Here is a 23,423-nt window from a genome sequence, read left to right as displayed (position 1 = left end):
TAGGATTAAATGTCAGGAATTGTGAAAAACTGAGTTTAAATGTATTTGGCTAATGTGTATGTAAACTTCAGACTTCAACTGTACACACTACCGTTCAAAAGTTTTGGGTCACTTAGAGATTTCCTTCTTTTTGAAAGAAAAGCAAAAAAAATTGACCATTAATATAACATCAAATATATCAGAAATAAAGTGTAGACGTTGTTAATGTTGTAAATGACTATTGTAGCTGGAAACTGATGATTTTCTATGGAATATCTACATAGGCGTACAGAGGCCCATTATCAGCAACCATCACTCCTGTGTTCCAATGGCACATTGTGTTAGCAAATCCAAGTTTATAATTTTAAAAGGCTAATTGATCATTAGAAACCCGTTTTTCAATTATGTTAGCACAGCTGAAAACTGTTGGGCGGATTAAAGAAACAACACAACTGGCCTTCTTTACACTAATTGAGTATCTGGAGCATCAGAATTTGCTGGTTCGATTACAGGCTCAAAGTGGCCGGAAACAAAGAACTTTCTTCTGAAACTCCTCAATCTATTCTTGTTCTGAGAAATGATGGCTATTCCATGTGAGAAATTGACAAGGAACCAAAGATATCGTACAACGCTGTGTACTACTCCCTTAACTGTATTTCGGATCAATTTGAAGTTATTTTAATGGACTTTTTTTTTTGCTTTTCTTTCAAAAACAAGGACATTTCTAAGTGACCCCAAACTTTTGAACGGTAGTGTATATATTTAAAAATATATGTTTAAACCCAGACAGCTTTCAGGAAAACACTTGTGACCTCTCGTTGGGTTAACCCACGGATGAAGAGTAGCCAGAAATGAAAGCTTAAATTTCTTTCTGCATTGGTAGGACTACTTTGTCTGGTGTAGAATGGTAGGCATAACTTTTTGAAAGTACTATGCTCAGATTCCTATTATATGCAAAGGGAGTAGTTTCGTTGCGCGAGCATTTGTGTGTAATTAAAAAAAGATTCGGTTTACATGTAAAATGAGTAGAATTGCATGAAATGTTTATAAAATGCTTTTTTTGTTAATCGGACCTGCAAATACGATGATAGATTAATGTAATGCTTTCACTATAAAGGAAATCTTTCTACCCCTACTCTTGTCCACGGTGGTCTGCGAACCCACAACCTTCTGGCCCGCAGCCCTGTGCGCTATCAAAATACACGTGTAACCATGTCATGCTTCCAACACCAGGAATAGTTTCTAACACTGCAGAAGGCTCTAGTCGGTCCAAGACGTGAGCGTAAATGGTAGACATGTTCTCTGCTATCCCCCTTGTTTAAATTGTTATTTGGGGTATATAGGAGGGTCACTTTTTTTCAAGCGTTCACGGAGAGTAGCTAAAATCTATTTTGCTGGAGGTAGTGTAATCCATTTTTATTTCAGAGAGGTCCGATTTTCTCCATGTAAACATTATTATAAATAACGTTTACTCCCTTAGGCAACCCGATTGACCAATTCATTGTGGTGGTTATTGTCATTATAACGCAGACTAAGATATAGTTTAAATGGCATATACAGCCTAGCCTATAGATGTATCTCTACAAATCACTTGCTTGATCATCCAATGGGGTATTAAAAATAGCGGGAGTAGGGATGCTGCGCGGATGGCTCACATGGTTTTATAACCTGCGCAGGAGAGAACTGCAGACTTGCCTGTACGCGAGGCACACACTCGAATCAAGGAATGCTTTCACCTGATTCCGCGGTGCTGGCTGGTTGGTGGATTTAGTTTATGATCTTGATAAATAAGGATACAAAACTGATTTTAGAGCATACTTGTTTCTAGAGTCACTGCAGTGTTGTGCTGTATCGGGAGAACTACCCAAGTGGAGACTTTGCTGATGCATCTTTGCGCGAGCATCCATCTCTTGGCGATTACAAATAACATACACAAAGCTGGGGAGACGGTCTACGTCAGCTTTCAGAAAACACACATCGCTTTTTTCCTCTGAAGCTTGTTGTAGCTGGAAATTTCTTGGAGATAGGTTACTAGAGGCACAGATATAGCTTACTTTTTGATATTCTCACCTTATAGTTGAGGCAAGCAAATAGAGGTCGACCACCAACCACAACAGCATTTCGAGTGGAGTTGAATTTCTGTGGGCATCACTATTTCGCACGGAGCAAGGAGTATTTGACATTCAAGTTTTTGTGGAAGTTGCGCACTGACGGAAAATGGGCATTTGTGGTTATTTTGTGGCGCCTTGGAAATGCCTTGTTGTCATCGGTGTAAGACTGTTATTCCTTGTACCTGCAGGAGTGCCAGCGAGGAGCGGGGATTCTTTTTCTAAGGACAACATCACTGTCAGACAAGGGGACAGTGCCGTCTTAAAGTAAGTCATGTCATTTGTACCTTAATTCAATGCTTTCAAAGTCATTGGTTCGGCGAATCGTGCCATATTGCGTGCTGGAGGACTATAACAGTCGAAAACACGTGCCAATTTTGGGGGGGAATTCATTACAGTGATCTTAATATCCACAAATATCCTTCGCAAGCATGATGTGCAATATGTTATTATTTATAATATATAATTAACTCTAACTGCGTCATTCTTTCATAATCTCAAGCAAGCACTATAGCATGCAAAACGCAGACTTACCTCTAGTTTTGTCGTTCCATGTTATTGATAAGGTTAATGTCATTTTAATATTTTTAAGGATGCTGTGGGCATAGATACTGATATCGATGTGTGGGTGGGATAGGCTCGTCAGCTGATCATAATGCAATATTATAATATATTAACTGTTGTGGTATTGTTGTGCAAACATTTTGACTATCCAGTAACAGAATAGAAGACATTAGATTATTCCATTATTTGTAACCCATCCAAAATGTATACAGCTCTGTCTGTCAGTGAGTGAGAGAGATGTGATCAAATCCTATCTGAATCTCCCAATTCATGAAAGACATAAGCGAAGGGGGCATAGCTAACAAAGTGTCTATTCAAGTCTTGGGTGACTGAAGGAAAAGTGGATCTTATGTCACATTCCAGCCCGGTTTTGCTAAGAGCCTGGCACCATACAAAGTAGGAGCCATTCTGGAGAAAGAGAGAATTGCCTGTGGTGGCCACTCCTGGACACATACTGGAGTCTTGAAGAGGCATCCCTGAGAGAACTTCATTTTGACCATAGAACAAAGCTGTCAACCTAAAATGATTGGCACCTTTGATAAAGACTGTATAACATAAATAATACAAATACTGCGCTAGCAATATTGAATGCTACAAAAATGGGAAAGTTGTATTTTTATATAGGCGACTAATACAATTGCTCAGAGAAAAATATTTTGTTCAACAGTAATAATCTAAAAAAGATAGCGGTGAAAATTATTGGCACCCCTGTTTTCAATACTCAATACTGTGAGGATAACATCACTTAACTAACCCCTTGTGAGGATAACAGCACTTAGCCTTTTTCAATAATGTTTTCTCATATAACATTTTCTATAATGTTTTATGAGATTTGAAAACACTTTGGGAGGGATCTGATATTCTTGATATTCTTAGGCCTTCTTCAATTCAAACCACACGTTTTCAATAGGGTCTGGGGACTGAGATGGCCAAAATGTTGATTTTGCTGCTAATTAACCATTTATTTGTTGATTTTATTGTATGCTTGGGGTCATTCTCTTGCTGGAAGATCCACTTGTGGCCAAGTTTCAGCCTCCTGACAGAGGCAACCAGGTTGTTAGCTAAAATATCCTGGTACTTATTAGAGTTCATGATTCTGTTGACCTTAACAAGAGCCCCAGGATCAGGTTAAGCAAAATATCCCCATAGCATAAAAGATCCACCACCATATCTATCTTTACAGTAGGTATGAGGTACTTTTCTGCATATGCATCCTTCTTTCGAGGCCAAACACATCACTGGTGTGCGTGACCAAAGCTCTCTTTTCGTCTCATCTGACCATATCCCCCGGTTCTAATACAAGTGTCAATGGCATTTATCAAACTCAAAGAGTAGCACTTTAATGCAGATGATGATCAATCTGTGCTAACTCATGGCACCTCTCAAGAGTACAGGTCTTAACCCCAGTTCCCAACCTGGACCTCACACCCTACTGGCCAGCTAATCATCCGTGCCTGCTGATTAACACCATTTTAGGTTGACAGCTTTGTTCTATGGTCAAAATGAAGTTCTCTCAGGGATGGCTCTCCAAGAGTCCAGGAGTGGCCACCACAGGCAATTCTCTTTTTCTCCAGAATGGCTCCTACTTTGTATGGTACCAGGCTCTTAGCAAAACCGGGCTGGAATGTGACATAAGATCCACTTTTCCTTCAGTCACCCAAGACATGAATAGACACTTTGTCAGCTATGCCCCCTTAGCTTATATCTTTCATGAATTGGGAGATTCAGATAGGATTTGATCACATCTCTCTCACTCACTGACAGACAGAGCTGTCTGTATACATTTTGTATGGGTTCCAGACATGATTGGTTACAAATAATGGAATAATCTATTGTTTTCTATTCTGTTACTGGATAATCTAAATGTTTGTACAACAATACCACAACAGTTAATATAATATTGCATTATGATCAGCTGACGACCCCATCCCACCTCCTACCCACACATCGATATCAGTATCGAAGCCCACAGCATCCTTAAAAATATTTAAATGACATTAACTGAATCAATAACATGGAACAAATGATTTTGGAAGGAGATGTTTCAAGAGCAGATGTCCACATACTTTTGGTCATGTAGACTATGTAGTGTATATATTTTAAATATTCTTTACTGCAACCGCCAACCACAGTAGGACTCAGGAGCCTGCTCTCAATGAGTGTAGACAGCCTGCTGCTTCCTGTTGCCACTCTGCTAATCATCAGATGTGGAGAGGAGAGGAAGTAACTGAGGCTTAATTGGGTAACTGGTTAATAAAATAAATTGCATAATAAATAAATGTGACTGGTCAACTGTGTGAGTCAGGGGCTGGCCCCAAGCCTGTAGAGGGCCCAAGAGGGAAGGCATAAATATAGAAATTATATACATATTTTTATTATTATAATGTTGTATCCAATCACAGGAGCAGGCTCTCAATGTTTTTAATATACACCAGGCAGCATATTTTATCCACAGAAAATCAATATAAAAAAAATAACTGTGGATTAAGTTTTTATCACAAGCACATACCAAAATAAAGGAAACACCAACATAAAGTCTCTTTAAAGGTGTTGGGCCACCAGGAGCTGCCAGATCAGCTTCAATGCACCTTGGCATAGATTCTACAAGTGGACCCAAACCATGCCAGGAAAATGCACCCACACCACAACATACAGTTGTCATGACTTGCCATCCTGGATGGAGATCAAAGGTGCCGGCTAACCAAAGGTTTCAAGACGCCCCCTCCTGGGGGAGTTGGCCAGTTTTATGACGGTCGTAAATACCTTGCAGGAACTATCTCTCCTTGACCATGCAGTATTGAGGGGAAAGAACCCTTTTGTTACAAGGAGATTCCTCCTGCCAAAACTACAACATCCAAAAATGGACAATGGAACAATATTTCCAACACAAAGAATGTGGGAAATGGTCGGGAGGGACTTAAATAACTATTATGTCAGATAATGTATTGTTTGGTGATATCGACAGATAGCCTAGGGGGCAGCAGGTAGCCTAGAGCGTTGGGCCAGTAACCAAAAGGTTTCTCGATCAAATCCCCGAGCTGACAAGGTAAAAATCTGTCGTTCTGCCCCTGAACAAGGCAGTTAACCCACTGTTCCCTGGTAGGCCATCATTGTAAATAATAATTTGTTCTTAACTGACTTGCGAAGTTAAATAAAGGTTTGAATTAAAAATATCATTAAAGACATTATAATGGAAACATTGGAACTTTAAGAGCTTTCACAATGTTTGTCAGTTACATCTAAATGTTGTAAAACTTATATGATTAAATATACAACTATTTGTGAGAAGATGCAATGTGACTTTAAATGACAATTGTTTTTCATGTAAAGTTTTACCCAGTCAGTAACCACTCCCACGTGAGCACAGACATTATGCCAAAAGGATTGATCGGCCATTTTTCCAGACTGCTTATAAAAGGACTCGTAACGAAATGTACATTAGACCAGACAGCATGGAGCGGTGGCTACACGGCTGAGAAATAGTTTTAAACTAAAGACCAGTATACGGACGGTAAGCCGGACAAATGGTTTAAAACTACTAGACCAGAAAGCGTTGAGCTGTGGCTACACGTGTAAAATGGTTAGACTGTACCAGACCAGACAAATGGTAAGACCCTCTGAAACTCAACAGAGAAGAAGACTAGATATGCACCGCCTGCAGCTCTGCATGTAACGTAGTGTAAGAAACTCGACCGAAGACGAGAAAAGAAGAACATTTCCCTATCAAAGACCATTGGACGTCTGATGTATCCATTCTAACAGACACTTCAAGAACAAAGGAAACCTACTACAACTACTAAGGACATGGTGACCTCTGGTGGACAACCAGACACTTACACAACCAGACATTTTCTGTCAAACTATTTGTCATAGACTGATCTGGCGAATTCAACAGAGAGAGACAAAGATATACAAGCGTAAATATGTACATTGCATTTCTAAATCCGAATGAGTGGTTGTTAGGGTGCTAAATATCCACATTTAAATTGCTTTGTCTCTCCTTCTCACACTCTTTCTTTCCCCACCCCTTCATTGTGTAACCAGCCGTCATATCGGGTTAGTCCACTAGGGACTTTTCATTGCATTATGTAGTAATCAATGTATAATCTATCCTGTGTGTGTGTTTATGTAATTCTGGGTGATTTAGTTATTTAGTAAATAAATAATTAAGCCAATTTGTGTATCACTGAGTCATCATGTAGACTAGGGTTCGTGCAGATTTAACGGATTAAGCGACGTTCAGACTGATGAGGTAATAATAATTAATGGATGACTAATATGGACAATATATTCTGATATTCTTGAGTTAATTCGGGAAACATTAACTCATTAAACAAACCTTTTCCGTGGTGCCCCAAGATTTCTAATGAGTTAATTGTTACATGATTAATTTAATCATCGTTATAATTAAACATAGTTGATTGATTTGATAAAATAATCATCATCGCATTTATTAGAAAATGGAAGAAGTTCAAGATGACGGTCAATCACCCTCGGCCTGGGGCTCCACGCAAGATCTCACCTCGTGGGGCATCAATGATCATGTGGAAGGTGAGGGATCAGCCCAGAACTACACGGCAGGACCTGGTCAATGACCTGAAGAGAGCTGGGACCACAGTCTCAAAGAAAACCATTAGTAACACACTACGCCGTCATAGATTAAAATCCTGCAGCGCACGCAAGGTCCCCCTGCTCAAGCCAGCGCATGTCCAGGCCCGTCTGAAGTTATTTTCCACCATAATTTGCAAATAAATTCATTAAAAATCCTACAATGTCATTTTCTGGATATTTTTTTCTCATTTTGTCTGTCATAATTGAAGTGTACCTATGATGACAATTACTGGCCTCTCTCATCTTTTTAAGTGGGAGAACTTGCACAATTGGTGGCTGACTAAATACTTTTTTGCCCCACTGTATATATGTGTATATATATGTATCTATATATATATATATATATATATATATATATATATATATATATATATATATATATATATATATATATATATATATATATATATATATATATACGCACAGTGGGGAGAACAATTATTTGATACCCTGCCGATTTTGCAGGTTTTCCTACTTAAAAAGCATGCAGAGGTCTGTAATTTTTATTATAGGTACACTTCAACTGTGAGAGACGGAATCTAAAACAAAAATCCAGAAAATCACATTATGATTTTTAAGTAATTAATTTAAATCACATTTAAGAATGTGAAATGTAAGAATAATAGTAGAGAGAACAATTTATTTCAGCTTTTATTTCTTTCATTACATTCCCAGTGGGTCAGAAGTTTACATACACTCAATTAGTACTTGGTAGCATTGCCTTTAAATTGTTTAACTTGGGTCAAACGTTTAGGGTAGCCTTCCACAAGCTTCCCACAATAGTTGGGTGAATTTTGGCCCTTTCCTCCTGACAGTGCTGGTGTAACTGAGTCAGGTTTGTAGGCCTCCTTGCTCGCACACGCTTTTTCAGTTCTACCCACACATTTTCTATAGGATTGAGGTCAGGGCTTTGTGATGGCCACTCCAATACCTTGACTTTGTTGTCCTTAAGCCATTTTGCCACCACTTTGGAAGTATGCTTGGGGTCATTGTTCCATTTGCGACCAAGCTTTGACTTCCTGACCGCTGTCTCGAGATGTTGCTTCAATATATCCATGTAATTTTCCTCCTTCATGAAGCTATCTATTTTGTGAAGTGCACCAGTCCCTCCTGCAGCAAAGCACCCCCACAACATGATGCTGCCACCCCCGTGCTTCACCATTGGGATGGTGTTCTTCGGGTTGCAAACCTCCCCCTTTTTCCTCCAAACATAACGATGGTCATTACAGCCAAACAGTTCTATTTTTGTTTCATCAGACCAGAGGACATTTCTCCAGAAAGTACAATCTTTGTCCGCATGTGCAGTTGCAAATCATAGTCTGGCTTTTTTATGGCGGTTTTGGAACATTGGCTTCTTCCTTGCTGAGCGGCCTTTCAGGTTATGTTGATATAGGACTTGTTTTACTGTGGATATAGATACTTTTGTACCTGTTCCCTTCCGCATATTCACAAGGTCCTTTGTTGTTGTCGTGCGATTGATTTGCACTTTTTGCACCAAAGTACGTTCATCTCTAGGAGACAGAACATGTCTCCTTCCTGCACGGCATGAGGGCTGCGTGGTCCCATGGTATTTATACTTGCGTACTATTGTTTGTACAGATGAATGTGATACCTTCAGGCGTTTGGAAATTGCTCCCAAGGATGAACCAGACTTGCAGAGTTTATATTTTTTTTTAGTTGAGATCTTGGTTGATTTCTTTTGATTTTCTCATGATGTCAAGCAAAGAGGCACTGAGTTTGAAGGTATGCCTTGAAATACATCCAAGGGTACACCTCCAATTGGCTCAAATTATGTCAATTAGCCTATCAGAAGCTTCTAAAGCCATGACATCATTTTCTGGATTTTTCCAAGCTGTTTAAGGCCACAGTCAACTTAGTGTATGTAAACTTCTGACCAACTGGAATTGTGATGTAGTGAAATAATCTGTCTGTAAACAATTGTTGGAAAAATTACTTGTGTCATGCACAAAGTAGATGTCCTAACCGTCTTGCCAAAACTATAGTTGTTAACAAGAAATTTGTGGAGTGGTTGAAAAACAAGTTTTAATGACTCCAATCTAAGTGTATGTAAACTTCCGACGTCAACTTTGGGTTTCTTCACGGACATAACAGCAAAACTGAACGAGCTCAACTATGAGCTTCAAGGAAAAGACAAAGACGTGGCACACATCAAATCAAAACAAATTTTATTTGTCACATTCACATGGTTAGCAGATGTTAATGCGAGTGTAGCGAAATGCTTGATCAGCCCTGTCAATGCCTTTAATGCCAAGGTGGGTGTGTGGCCAAGGTGGGTGTGTGGGCCTCTCAGCTGAGGAATGGAATTCTGGTGCACTTTCCAAACTTGGAGAAAAGGTCGCAAAACATCGGAAACAAAGATGCTTTTCTCCCGCTAGAATTCTGTGCCGACCTGGAGAAACTGGCATCCGAATTCAACAGGCGTTTTCAGGAGTTAAATGACATAGGGGAGGTTGTTACATTTATCTCAAACCCTTTCCTCCCCGTTGAGATTGATGTGTGCGCCAGATTGCAGCTGGTATTTTCTTTACCAATCAGAGTTGACATGGAGATAATTGACTTGCAAAATTACATTGAGTTGAAAGCAAGAGAAAGTGACTTTTAGGGTCTTTTGGGGGTAAACACTGAAACATTTTCCCTCCTTTCATCCTGCGCACTTAAGGTGAAGGCCTACTTTGGATCACCATATCTCTGAATGGCCTTTTCACAGATTAAAATAATAAAGTCAAAGAACAGGTCTTGTCTAACTAATAGACCTCTCACAGACAGTGTCAAACTTGCTGTGTCAAACTATGAGCCAGACTACAGAGCACTTGCTGACGGTGTGCAATCACAGCCGCCACATTGTGCGGGGAGGGGATCCACAGCCATCAGAGTGAGTATTGCCCGTTTGAAATCTGTTGTAGGCTATATTGTTTACAAAAGGATATGATCTGTGTTGTGAAGTCAGCAAAAAAAAGAAACATCCCTTTTTCAGGACCCTGTCTTTCAAAGATAATTCGTAAAAATCCAAAGAACTTCACAGATCTTCATTTGAAAGGGTTTAAACAGTTTAAGCGGTTTCCCATGCTTGTTCAATGAACCATAAACAATTCATGAACATGCACCTGTGGAACGGTCGTTAAGACACTAACAGCTTACTGATGGTAGGCAATTAAGGTCACAGTTGTGAAAACTTAGGACACTAAAGAGGCCTTTCTACTGACTGAAAAACACCAAAAGAAAGATGCCCAGGGGCCCTGGTCATCTGCGTGAACGTGCCTTAGGCATGCTGTAAGGAAGCATGAGGACTGCAGATGTGACCAGCGCAATAAATTGCAATGTCCGTACTGTGAGACACTTAAGACAGCACTACAGGGAGACAGGACAGACATCTGATCGTCCTCGCAGTCGCAGACCACGTGTAACAACACCTGCACAGGATCGGTACATCCGAACATCACACCTGCGGGACAGGAAAAGGATGGCAACAACTGCCCGAGTTACACCAGGAACGCACAATCCCTCCATTAGTGCTCAGACTGTCCGCAATAGGCTGAGAGAGGCTGGACTGAGGGCTTGTAGTCCTGTTGTAAGGCAGGTCCACACCAGACATCACCGGCAACAACGTCGCCTATTGCACAAACCCACCGTCGCTGGACCAGACAGGACTGGCAAAAAGTGCTCTTCACTGACGAGTCGCGGTTTTGTCTCACCAGGGGTGATGGTCGGATTTGCGTTTATCGTCGAAGGAATGAGCGTTACACAGAGGCCTGTACTTTGGAGGTGGAGGGTTCATCATGGTCTGGGGCGATGTGTCACAGCATCATCGGACTGAGCTTGTTGTCATTGCAGGCAATCTCAATGCTGTGCATTACAGGGAAGACATCCTCCTCCCTCATGTGGTACCATTCCTGCAGGCTCATCCTGACATGACCCTCCTAGCATGACAATGCCACCAGCCGTACTGCTCGTTCTGTGCGTGATTTCCTGCAAGACATGAATGTCAGTGTTCTGCCATGGCCAGCGAAGAGCCTGGATCTCAATCCCATTGAGCACGTCTGGGGCCTGCTGGATCAGAGGGTAAGGGCTAGGGCCATTTCCCCCCAGAAATGTCTGGGAACTTGCTGGTGCCTTGGTGGAATAGTGGGGTAACATGTCACAGCAAGAACTGGCAAATCTGGTGCAGTCCATGAGGTGGATTAAGTACTGCAGTACTTATTGCAGCTGGTGGCCACACCAAATACTGATTGTTACTTTTGATTTTGACCCCACCTTATGGGACACTTTATTCCATTTATGTTAGTCACATGTCTGTGGAACTCGTTCCGTTTGTTTCAGTTGTTGAATCTTATGTTCATACAAATATTTGCACATGTTGAGTTTTCTGAAAATAAACGCAGTTGACAGTGAGAGAACTTTTCTTTTTTTGCTGAGTTTATGTTGCTCAAAAAGGGACAGAGAAACAGTTCTGTTCATGATTGTCTTAGGCCTGTAAATGACTGATTTGAGGTAATATATAAATGGTGAATGACTAATAGGCCTGTGGAAATATTGAAAAATGAAATATGACTGTTATAAAATGTTGAATGATAGTTGCACTTCTGATTATACTATTTGTAACATTAAATTAATACTTATCGTGTCACTGACAGGTAACAAAATAAAGAATGTCAAAGTGGAACTACATTGTGGCCTTGTTTTTTTGTCAATTTTTGCAAGTGGTAGATCTTGGTTTACGTTTGGACTTGAGATGATGTTATGCTTGAAAAGGTTGGTGACTACTGCATTAGAGTCATACTCAGATTGCCATCTAAAACATAATAGCCATTAGAAAAGGCTGAAGATATGAGGTCAAATGTGTCTGCCTAGGAAAAGGGCAAAGTAATGCTAGCAATATATGTACAGTGGGGGAAAAAAGTATTTAGTCAGCCACCAATTGTGCAAGTTCTCCCACTTAAAAAGATGAGAGAGGCCTATAAAAAATCCAGAAAATCACATTTTAGGATTTTTTAATGAATTTATTTGCAAATTATGGTGGAAAATAAGTATTTGGTCAATAACAAAAGTTTATCTCAATACCCTTTGTTGGCAATGACAGAGGTCAAACATTTTCTGTAAGTCTTCACAAGGTTTTCACACACTGTTGCTGGTATTTTGGCCCATTCCTCCATGCAGATTTCCTCTAGAGCAGTGATGTTTTGGGGCTGTTGCTGGGCAATACGGACTTTCAACTCCCTCCAAAGATTGTCTATGTGGTTGAGATCTGGAGACTGGCTAGGTCACTCCAGGACCTTGAAATGCTTCTTACGAAGCCATTCCTTCGTTGCCCGGGGGGTGTGTTTGGGATCATTGTCATGCTGAAAGACCCAGCCACGTTTCATCTTCAATGCCCTTGCTGAAGGAAGGAGGTTTTCACTCAAAATCTCACGATACATGGCCCCATTCATTCTTTCCTTTACACGGATCAGTCGTCCTGGTCCCTTTGCAGAAAAACAGGCCCAAAGCATGATGTTTCCACCCCATGCTTCACAGTAGGTATGGTGTTCTTTGGATGCAACTCAGCATTCTTTGTCCTCCAAACACGACGGGTTGAGTCTTTACCAAAAAGTTATATTTTGGTTTCATCTGACCATATGACATTCTCCCAATCTTCTTCTGGATCATCCAAATGCTCTCTAGCAAACTTCCGACGGGCCTGGACATGTACTGGCTTAAGCAGGGGGACACGTCTGGCACTGCAGGATTTGAGTCCTTGGCGGTGTAGTGTGTTACTGATGGTAGGCTTTGTTACTTTGGTCCCAGCTCTGCAGGTCATTCACAACCCCCCGTGTGGTTATGGGATTTTTGCTCACCGTTCTTGTGATCATTTTGACCCCACGGGGTGAGATCTTGCGTGGAGCCCCAGATCGAGGGAGATTATCAGTGGTCTTGTATGTCTTCCATTTCCTAATAATAGGTAAACCAAGCTGCTTACCTATTGCAGATTCAGTCTTCCCAGCCTGGTGCAGGTCTACAATTTTGTTTCTGGTGTCCTTTGACAGCTCTTTGGTCTTGGCCATAGTGGAGTTTGGAGTGTGACTGTTTGAGGTTGTGGACAGGAGTCTTTTATAATGATAACAAGTTCAAACAAAGGATGGCTAATAATAATGTCTGGAACGACGCAAATGGAATGGCATCAAACACATGGCAACCATGTATTTGATACCATTCTCCCAATTAAGGTGCCAACAACCTCCTGTGGTATCAGTGATACATGTATTGGAATTACCAACAAAACCAAGGAGTGCACGAGAAAATAGTATTTGATTTCAATGTTTGTGCTAATTTGCTCCGTTCGACTTCCTGCATGACGCCCATATTTTGAGGCTGATTAGCTAGGACAAACATGTGTTTGTAATCCTTGTCTGATTTTGTTCTGGGTAGGCAGGTAGCATCTAACTGGATTCAATACTTTCTTGTGCACTGCTTGGTATTTAAAAGGATGGCGATTTAGTAAGAACTGTCTACCGATTAGACATACCTTCCGGCGTGGGAAAAGTGTTGCTTAACTGGTACAGTCACAGGTTCAGCCTTGTGTTTTATTCTAGGTCTGTATTCTGGGCTAACCAGGATATTGCTGCAGCAAAAAGTAAAAGTAGGCAACTGCTGCAGGTAATTGTAATCACTGTCCAATCTACGGCATTAATATATACCAGTAGTTGAAATCTCAGATAGTAACACATCTTCTGTAATAAAATGGAATCAAATGGTCAGTAGAATTCATCTTGCACAATTCAGAAATTAAAAGCTCACATTTCAATCACATCGGAAACATTTTTCTCCACATGACATTGATGATCTCGTAATGGTTTAGAAACAAAGGACCATTCATTCGACCATTCCTTGAAGAACAAAAAGACAACCAGAAAATCAATGCTTTTTTATATCAAACATTCAACAAGACATTGGAAATTGAAAGGACCATTCAATAAGACAACTGGAAGCACAGCAGAAAATAGATTATTAACCAAATGCATAGCAATTCAAAGGATGAGAAAACCCTTTGAGATGGATGTGAACACTGCGTGGGACAATAACCATATTATCCTAGACTCCTGCAACATGCAATGATCAGCGGCGTGTATTCATAGATGCCAAGGGAAGCACAAAAAATTGACAAAAATATATAAAAACAATGTGCATTTCGTCTCTGTGTTAAATATTTTTTCTTCAATTCAAAGAGGCTAAATCTATCTCACCGGAGAAAGCATACGAGAGAGAAAAACAGCGCCCCTCTTTCTCGCCCGGTAAAAAAGACTGACATTGTTGCCACCCGTAGCATTGAATGCAAGGGAAGCTTGCAATCATTTGGCCTCCCTTGATCACATCACATCTAAAGCAAAACGCCATTGACGTAAAAAAAAAAACGTAAATTGTTGCATCTTGTTGTACCATTGTTCTCCAGTGGCTATCTAGCTAAAATTGGCACTCCTAAATTAACCATGGATGAAGATAGGGATTTGTACTTCGGGTTTTTCTTAATTTTCCATACTGGCCAATGATTATAACGGCGATTCGGATTCTACCATAAATTAATATATTGTGCCCCTGGCCTAACAGGATGGAAGTTCAATATGTAGCTAGATTTAATAGGCTAATGTTAACTAGCTGGCTAATCGTTGCCCATGAAAGGAAGTGTTGTGGAAATTACCACCAGGGACACTGGAGGTCAATCTTAAATGAATAATTCTTTATTATCAGCAAGCTGGAGAGGTTCCAACAAACTTAATGTACCAAGCAGTACACGTCTGTCAGGAGCTCCGACGGGGCAGTTCCATTCATTTCCTTATATATTGCTTACACAGACAAGTTATATTTGCATGATTTACATTATTGATAATTATATCATAATTAACGTTTGGTTCATGTATGTAACCGACCAATACCTCACACGGCTTCTTCTCTCCAAGCTGAGACATTGAAACTGAGATATCCCTTTACATTCTCAAAGCAAGGTTCTGGGCATACTGCCAAATTTCTTATACTGATGGTGAGGATTCCTCCCAAGCACAGTAAGTCACTTGCATGAACCCAGTCGAATTGGTTATTAGAGAAGCACAAACATAACATTTCCCTTCACAGAAGTTAGGCTAGCGAGCAAGCATTTTAGCCATGTAACCTAGGACAACATAAATGAAAAACCTGTACTGTATGACAACATGAAATAGAGGAGGATGGCGTTGCCATTTCTCTACAAGTAGGGTGAGTCAACATGTTTTTTCTACTTGCACGCATGCACACACAGATATCAGAACCATGGACAGCCACATCATATTTAGCTTACTTACGTTGATCGGACTAAATTAATTTTGGTATCTTTTAGTTGTCACTGTATTAGACAAAGCATTGGTGATTTTATGATGAAGTTGAAATGGTGCAGGAATAGTGAAGGCAGCTCCTGTTTTCTTTGCGACTTGCGTTAACTCTCAGTGGTTCTAAATCAATAGTTGTTTAGTAGTCCGAAAATGTGCGAAAAATGTACTTGCTTGACCATGTTGTAAGTCATCTAACTATTTGTTACATGCAATATGCTTTGTGGACTTCACCGGACAGAGGCTGCTCTCCGGTTTTGTGATGAAACAAAGGTGTGATTGAATTTATTCTTCCACTGTGTCTTCTTATTGTCTGAGCCTTAGGGCTATATATCACGTTGGAAACAGGTTAAAGAGCAAACAACAAAATGATTACAACACAGGCTGTAATATGGAATCATATTCTGGGAAAGTGGGTTATGCTTGCTGTTGAGAACACAGGATAGAAAGGTTACCGGAAATCAGTATAATAGGAATATAATTCACCCAAATGAACAACCATTCTATGATTGAAACCTTTTGAACCTCAACATTGCAAAAGATGTGGTCTGCAGTACACCCTTAGTACATTAAATAATTGTTCAAGGGAAGAGTGAGAATCAATATCACAGGCCTCACTTTGGCCCATAATTGACTTGTAACCGTAAGAAAAGTTCATCAGCATTGGAGTCAGATTAAAACAATTGGTACAGATCATCATGTCAAACTTGTTAGGTAACGGACATACATTGAAAGCCTCGTATGACACGTATGCCCTCACACAAACATACATCTGGAACATCCATGCCCTCACACAAACATACATCTGGAACACCCATGCCCTCACACAAACATACATCTGGAACACCCATGCCCTCACACAAACATACATCTGGAGCACCCATGCCCAATTTCCTGCAGAGATGTAAAGCCCATGGCAGAATTCAACATTATGCCTTCATATTCATGATATAACGAAAATCTATTAACCTTTGGAAGAAATACGAGGGAATTACCAAGAGGAGCCTGTTGTATTGTGCAAGATTAATACGACACTCATTAGAGACGATTCCAGAAATTAAATCAAATGGAATATTAGACATTTTGTTGTTTTTACAACCAGTATCGGGATTTCAATATAAACTGTAGGGAATTACTTTTTAAATGGTTTTGAAGGTATAAAAAAATTACTTTACAATAAACTGAATTTCCCTCTCCAGAAAGATAGAAGTAACTCAAATCACATGCAACAATATGGCCTCCTAGCATTTTCCTTCTGCAGTGTTTGGTACTCACAAGTTCACCTGGTTGGGTTGGTACAATTGTTAAGACAGAAAATAATAATTTCAACCTAATTGACTCTTGCTCTTTCAAAAAAGCATTCCAGTCAGACTAGCAGCAGACAATGACCTTTTCTCAATTGGTTTTGCTAAGTCCACTGTCCTCTGTCCTCGGCTTGCCTCCTTTTGAAAGATGTAATTGAGGTGTGGTGACGAGGAGAAGGATCATGGACGGAAATGCACTTGTTGGAAATGAGATGGTCCTCTACTCACGTGTCATCAGGACAATGACGTTTACAGAGGTGGATCACAAAATAAATGTGTAAAGTAATAAGAACAAGTTAAGTTAGTTGTGCAATACATTTTATAGATGAAGCAATAAGTAGCATATTGTTTTTAAACATATTATATCAAAACTTCTGCGGTAGGAAACGCTCGTGCTTCTTTGCCAAAAGGAGGTTATCAAGGAGGGGAGGACCATCTTCCATTTGCCTATTAAAAGAATTGACACAATCCGCAACCACTTATCGGTTTCCGGGTCAGGGAGGAGAGAGGACAAAGGATGGACTTTTGCCCAAACGAGAACTACCAATGTGTGAAGAATCAAAATGGCTGCCCAACAACATGTGGCAGTAGCCATTTCCAAACCCAGGCTTTTGACTAGCGGGGCATTTAAGCCCTGAAAAACGTCTGACAGACAGTTGGTCTGCCAGGCTGCGTGCTGCCCCCAAGACCTGAGCCAATCACAGCAGGGATGCTTAGCATGCTAACTCGGCAATCTAGTCTTGTGATCTAGCTAGGTAGTCTTGTGAGTTATCTATGCTGGTTGTTAGCCTGCATAATTTGTATGTGTATAGAGTATATTTATAAGGGAGACTTCATGTTTTGTCGATAACATTTACATTTAAAGAGGGGTGAGCTCCACTCCTTACAGGCTGATCATATTCTCTTTCAGCCTCAGTGCTTGATGAGATTCAATAGCAACCTCAGAGACTGATAAATCAGGATGCTGCCTTGTAGGCTGTTTCATTACCAAAGCTCATTGCAGGCATATTAGCTGTTAAAGTGCCTTATAGGCTGATGCATATGATCCAGTGGGTGAGCTCTATTCCTGGCAGGCTGATCAGATTCATTAGCATTCTCAATGTCTGATTAGCCAGTCTTGTAGGCTGTCACAAGGGGAGTTATGGATTGAAATCGTCAAACCTGTTACAGTCAAGCCTGTCACTTTAATAGTTACTTTTAAATTCACTTTTACTAATTGAATCTCTTAAGATGGGAAAACATGTTTTTTATGACAATGTTACAATTAGGTGAAATTAATAATTTGGTAATTTTACCAAATTACACTACTCAAATTACACTACATTTGTAGATTCACATATCTCCCTGAATTCCCTTATTATCCCTGTCTGTGTGTTGTGAATGTCAGAGCACAAAATAGAAAATGTCCCTTTTGATAATATCGACCAATGAGAATTGGCAGCTGGAGGCATTTACACATGCAGGCCAGGTATACATCCTCTTCAATTTGGTCACACTGTCCATTGGATCCAAGGAACGAGCAGATGGTCACCGGGCTTCGGTTGCCATTATTAGCTTGGTTGGATATGAGTTATCATTTTTATGAGGCCAAATTACTCAGAGTATTAAACAAAATAAAGTGTTGAACATGCAGAGGCACCACACACCCCCTGGTGCTTAAATGAGGGTGTCATTAGCTTAAGCTGCTGGGCTCTAAAGGCTTGATTTTAATGTTGGTTGCTGAGGAGTCGGCAATCAAACAGTTTTTGAAAGGATAACATTTGCATCATAATAAACAAATAGTTGAAAATATGTGAGGAACATTGGATGGAAAATGCGTATTAAACATTTGTAAGGATATGATACAGAGCTTGAGTCACCATTTATCTTACCCATAACTGTTGTTAGGCAAAATCATGTCAAGATAAACATCAAGCTACATTCTACATTGACGAAGAGTGACAATACTGTTTTTAGCTCTAAATCTTATTTGACATTATCTGGACCAAAATATTTCAATTATAGTGAAACAGTATGACCCAAAGTTGCATCTAAATGTGTTGGAGTCAGTGTTATGCAGCAGTTTAAGGTACTCCGAACTGATGGTGCATTACTGGTGCCTCAGCATCACCCAAGTTAATAGAAATGGTGGTGATATCTTACCTTCGTCATTCTTTGCATTTTGAGGGGTTTTGCATCAATGAAACCAACGACCTTCAACTGTTTTGTTCAAAGGAAGGTAAATCAACTTTATATGGAGATGCTGTACAAGCAGTTATTAGACATTATCTAGGAGTGCCTCTTTTTATGTGGTTTACATCTCTGAAAGAGCATCAAGTAATCTGAGCACACATCAATCTTCTGTTGGAGCCTACTGTGACATCCATCTTACACAAGTTAGGTTTCAGCTTTTTCGTGTTGTTGTAAATCACGGAGATCGAGTCATACATGTTTTATATATCCGGGCACCTATGCACTACAATGCAATCCTAGCCGCTCCTGTTCCGATGCCAGCCCGCATCCATTATGTCCTGTCCTCGCTTCCCATTTCTACTGCATGTTTAGTTGCACCTTTCCAACATAATTAATTCTCATTAGTGGCAACACCGTCATGTCACTTTCCCCCGGCTAATTGTCTCTCTTCGCCACCTGCACTCTCCTCCTTGTTGGCTCACTGCACTTTTTTACTTACTTTCTGCCCAACTTTTTTTCTTCTGACTTTTATTGACCTTTTGTACGTAACACGACCAATTTTCATGGTCGAACAGAGGCCTATTGTGGTTAAACAAGGATGTCTGCTAATAGTATACAACTTGTTATCTGTGCAGCGGCAGTGTTACAAAATACTGGCTGTTGACTGAATTCATTACATGTGATAATCTCAATTCAATAGGTACAGTACAATGCAACATGTTTTACCACATCTTTGCAACTCAAGATGAGTTCGATAGAGATATGGCTCTGGGCGAGATGAATTGAGAGAGAATTTAAGTTTGAGTAGGTGTCAGTAAGAATCCAATGTAACACCATTACACCTTTGCGCTGTACAACCCCCTCCTTTGCTGTGATCCGGCAAAAACTGTAAAGCATGTTTTATTTGTTATAGTCACCCATAAAAATACCTTTTTGCCTTTTCACCTTACAGTCAGTCAGTCGTACAGTATATTTGTGTTTTCAATCCATAGTATTTTATTTAATCATCATTTATTTAATCATGGGCAGTATATAACCCTGTTATCAAATTACCATAATAACTTTATTGAAACAATACTTTGAACGTCTTTTCATGAATTAATTCTCCGGAAACAATCAAAATACACTCCTAATGTAACAATGTGCTCTGAGAGTCAGGAAGCATTTTCAGGGAGTGAGTGTTTTAATAAACAAATGAAACATAATACAAAACAAGAAACACAAACAACGCACAGACATGAAACAGAAATAATAATGCCTGGGGAAGGAACCAAAGGGAGTGACATATATAGGGCAGGTAATCAAGGAGGTAATGGAGTCCATGTAAGTGTCATAATGCATGTAACGATGGTGACAGGTGTGCGCCATAACCAGCAGCCTGGTGACCTAAAGGCCGGAGAGGGAGCACGCGTGACACCTAAACCCTGCACATGACATTGACACATCCACAGCAAACATATTGACCAAAGGCTAAAACTGCAATATTAGACAGTTATGACATTGACACATACTGTATCCACAGCAAATTTAACGTATTGACCAAAGGACCAAAAAACTATATTAGAAGGTTATATGACAATAACACTCACCCTCAGCAAATGTATTGACCAAAGGCCCAAAGATTTTATTTTTATTTTTTACCTTATACAGTTACACTTCGGTCCTCTGTTCACTTACAGACCGAGAGACAAGATGGAGGAAGGATGTTGACTTACCAGAGGAATGATTACAGGCACATTTAATTCAGTCCCCCATCATGCCATGTAATGATAACAATTAGTACATGTAGTTAGAATCAGGAAGTCAAGACAATGGGATCATTATTCATGATTGCAATTAACTCCCTCCACAGTAATGAATCTATTGATCTTCTAACCGTTCCTGTGCATTATTTCACTTCTGTTTCCTTTACTGTACATGCATTGGTATGATGTTACTGAATGTGTTTGAAGAGGGAAATGACAAATTACACTTCTGTTGCTAATTACAAAAATGTTCTATTATATTCTATGCATTTTGCTAACCAGCAAGTAAAAATAATGTCACACATTATGTACATTAGGCCTAGCTGTGTGTGAGAAAGCAGAGAGATTTTTTATTTCAAAAGCCAGGTGTGCTAATAGGAATCTGGATGCACACTGTCTATCTCACACCATCTTCATTTACTCTTAGCTGTCACATGCATCAACAGCATGTTTTCAATTCAATTCAGATGTTCTGAGAATGTTTAATATGTGAAGCAATTTACAGCAAACTTCTATTCCTCTAATATTTTGTATAGCCAAGTATTAGTTTGACAAATGAGTAGCTAAACATAGACATACATATTATCCAATTAAATGTGTCATGTCGTCCACAGATAACCTTGTGCTTTATTAGCAACACGTAATTGTGATATGATACAACAAGGAGCACAATCATATTGATACTGGATGAAATAGACACTCAATCAAACATAAGAGAACTGACAAGTATTCCCCCATGGGATATGTGAATTACCCATCTTACCCATCACTGGTGGTGCGGCTGTCATTTCAAAACAATGCAACAGAGGAACATTTGATTTGTGGCTACATTTTATGAAAAATGAGAGGGACATACAGGATGATTTTGTATGCTAGATACTGTATGTTACAGTATCTGGTTCTCCAATCAGTATAGGAATGTCCTCATTTAGCATACATTTGTCTTTGTTGAGTGTCTCACTGCACATAATGTAGATTCTCTTTCACACCCAAAACTTGTAGACTGCCAACTATTTTAAATAAAGTAAGTCAAATTGACATTTTTGTTGTGGATACAATCAGTTATTTTCCATTGGTTGCCTAGCTAGAAAGACTACATAGTCTACTTCAACAAATAAGAGTTCTTTCTAAAGCAAAGGACTTTCTGAAAAAGAGAGTGTCAAGAGAATAAGTGTTTGAATGTCAAAAAAAGCTTGCCATCCTAAAATGAAAAAAATAAAACGGTAGAAAAAAATTACACAATATGGAAAAGATAAGTCATCAACTAAAGAAAACATTTGAACTGTCACATCACAACTCTCTGTTGGTGCCTTTAACAGTCTCTGACACTCTGTAAAATGAACACTTGAACACCTGACTGTTTTTGTTGGAAATAGTCCAAGGTGGAATGTCATCCAAATATAAGAATATAATATCCCAGTGCAGTGACTATTTTAGCATGTCAATCTTGGTGGTGCGAACTCCCCCAAATGTTTTAGATGCTTGCCAGCAAAGACACAACCAAACACTAAATAATACATTAATTGCACTATAATGGTGATAAAAGGTGCCCACAAACTGTTAGGGCCTACATAAAGCTGTCCCAACAGCAGAGTGTTCCTTTCAGCACAAAGGAATGAATCCTTACCACTGCTACACCTGGCTATCAGCGGAGCCTCGTCTGACAGTGAAACAGTTCATTCAGCCTCAGTTACTGCCTTTTTAAAAACCATAGGTGACATGGCTGACTTGCTTGCTTAAATATGGTTTCTACTGACTCCTTGTGGATTTGATTAACTCGATGAGAACCACATTCTCCTTCAATAACCATTGCTTATGATTTTTGACTATTGAACCATATTCAACTATTGAACCAGATGACATTTATGTTCAGTAAATTCATAATATTTGTTATATCATTATAACACTGCAAACTAACGAGCTGTGACGAGGTAGGCCTATTCATTCAGAGAGAGAGAGACTACCATTTGAAGCATTTTATTAGGCCTATGTGGTCTAAAAAGGAAGGAAAATACAATCACAAGGATCTGCTTTAATAGACAATATACTGATGCACAGACCCACACAATATCAACTGAAATTACTGTACGTGGGTCTATTAGCGTACTGAACCTTTTGTTGACATTTTTTTTTGGAATGGGAAGAGTCTGTGACTGGCAAGCATGGTTACAGAGCCATCAACATTATATAGTATCCCCATGAGCTATGTATAATACACTAAGTAAGCAAAACAATGACATGCATCATTATAACATTGGTTAAATTGATGAATAAGATACTAATAAGATAAACCTATATAAGCAAGATATAACAATTGAGATGTACAAACTATGGCATTAGGGAACAATTAGCGGATAAGAGGCAAGTGTAATGGGATTCTTCCTGGGAAGGAGAGGAGGACCAAAATGCAGCGCGGTAGTTGTCCATGGTTTTTTAATTAGAAAACTGAACATGAACACATAACCAAAACAACAAAGTGAAAACCCAAAAACATTCCCGTGTGGCAGAAACACTAACACAGGAAACAACCACCCACAAAAACCCAACACAAAACAGGCTACCTAAATATGGTTCCCAATCAGAGACAAT

General features: G+C 39.6%; 1 protein-coding gene across 4 annotated transcripts in view; it reads left to right on the top strand.

Moving 5' to 3' along the window:
• The window catches only part of LOC110533514 (opioid-binding protein/cell adhesion molecule), a 345,653-nt gene that overhangs the window by 158,864 nt on the left and 163,366 nt on the right, over positions 1-23,423 (top strand). The window contains exons 1-2 of one of the 4 annotated variants that reach the window (XM_036989916.1): positions 1,691-1,736; positions 2,279-2,354. In XM_036989916.1, coding sequence (XP_036845811.1) covers positions 1,706-1,736; positions 2,279-2,354 — 107 coding nt within the window. In that variant the 5' untranslated portion in view covers positions 1,691-1,705. The other 3 variants (XM_021617800.2, XM_036989918.1, XM_021617799.2) reach the window with 3 other exon arrangements.

Source organism: Oncorhynchus mykiss, chromosome 10 (genome assembly GCF_013265735.2).
Source record: "Oncorhynchus mykiss isolate Arlee chromosome 10, USDA_OmykA_1.1, whole genome shotgun sequence".
Classification (NCBI taxonomy): Eukaryota; Metazoa; Chordata; class Actinopteri; order Salmoniformes; family Salmonidae; genus Oncorhynchus; species Oncorhynchus mykiss.
This window is presented reverse-complemented; position numbering and strand designations above follow the sequence as displayed.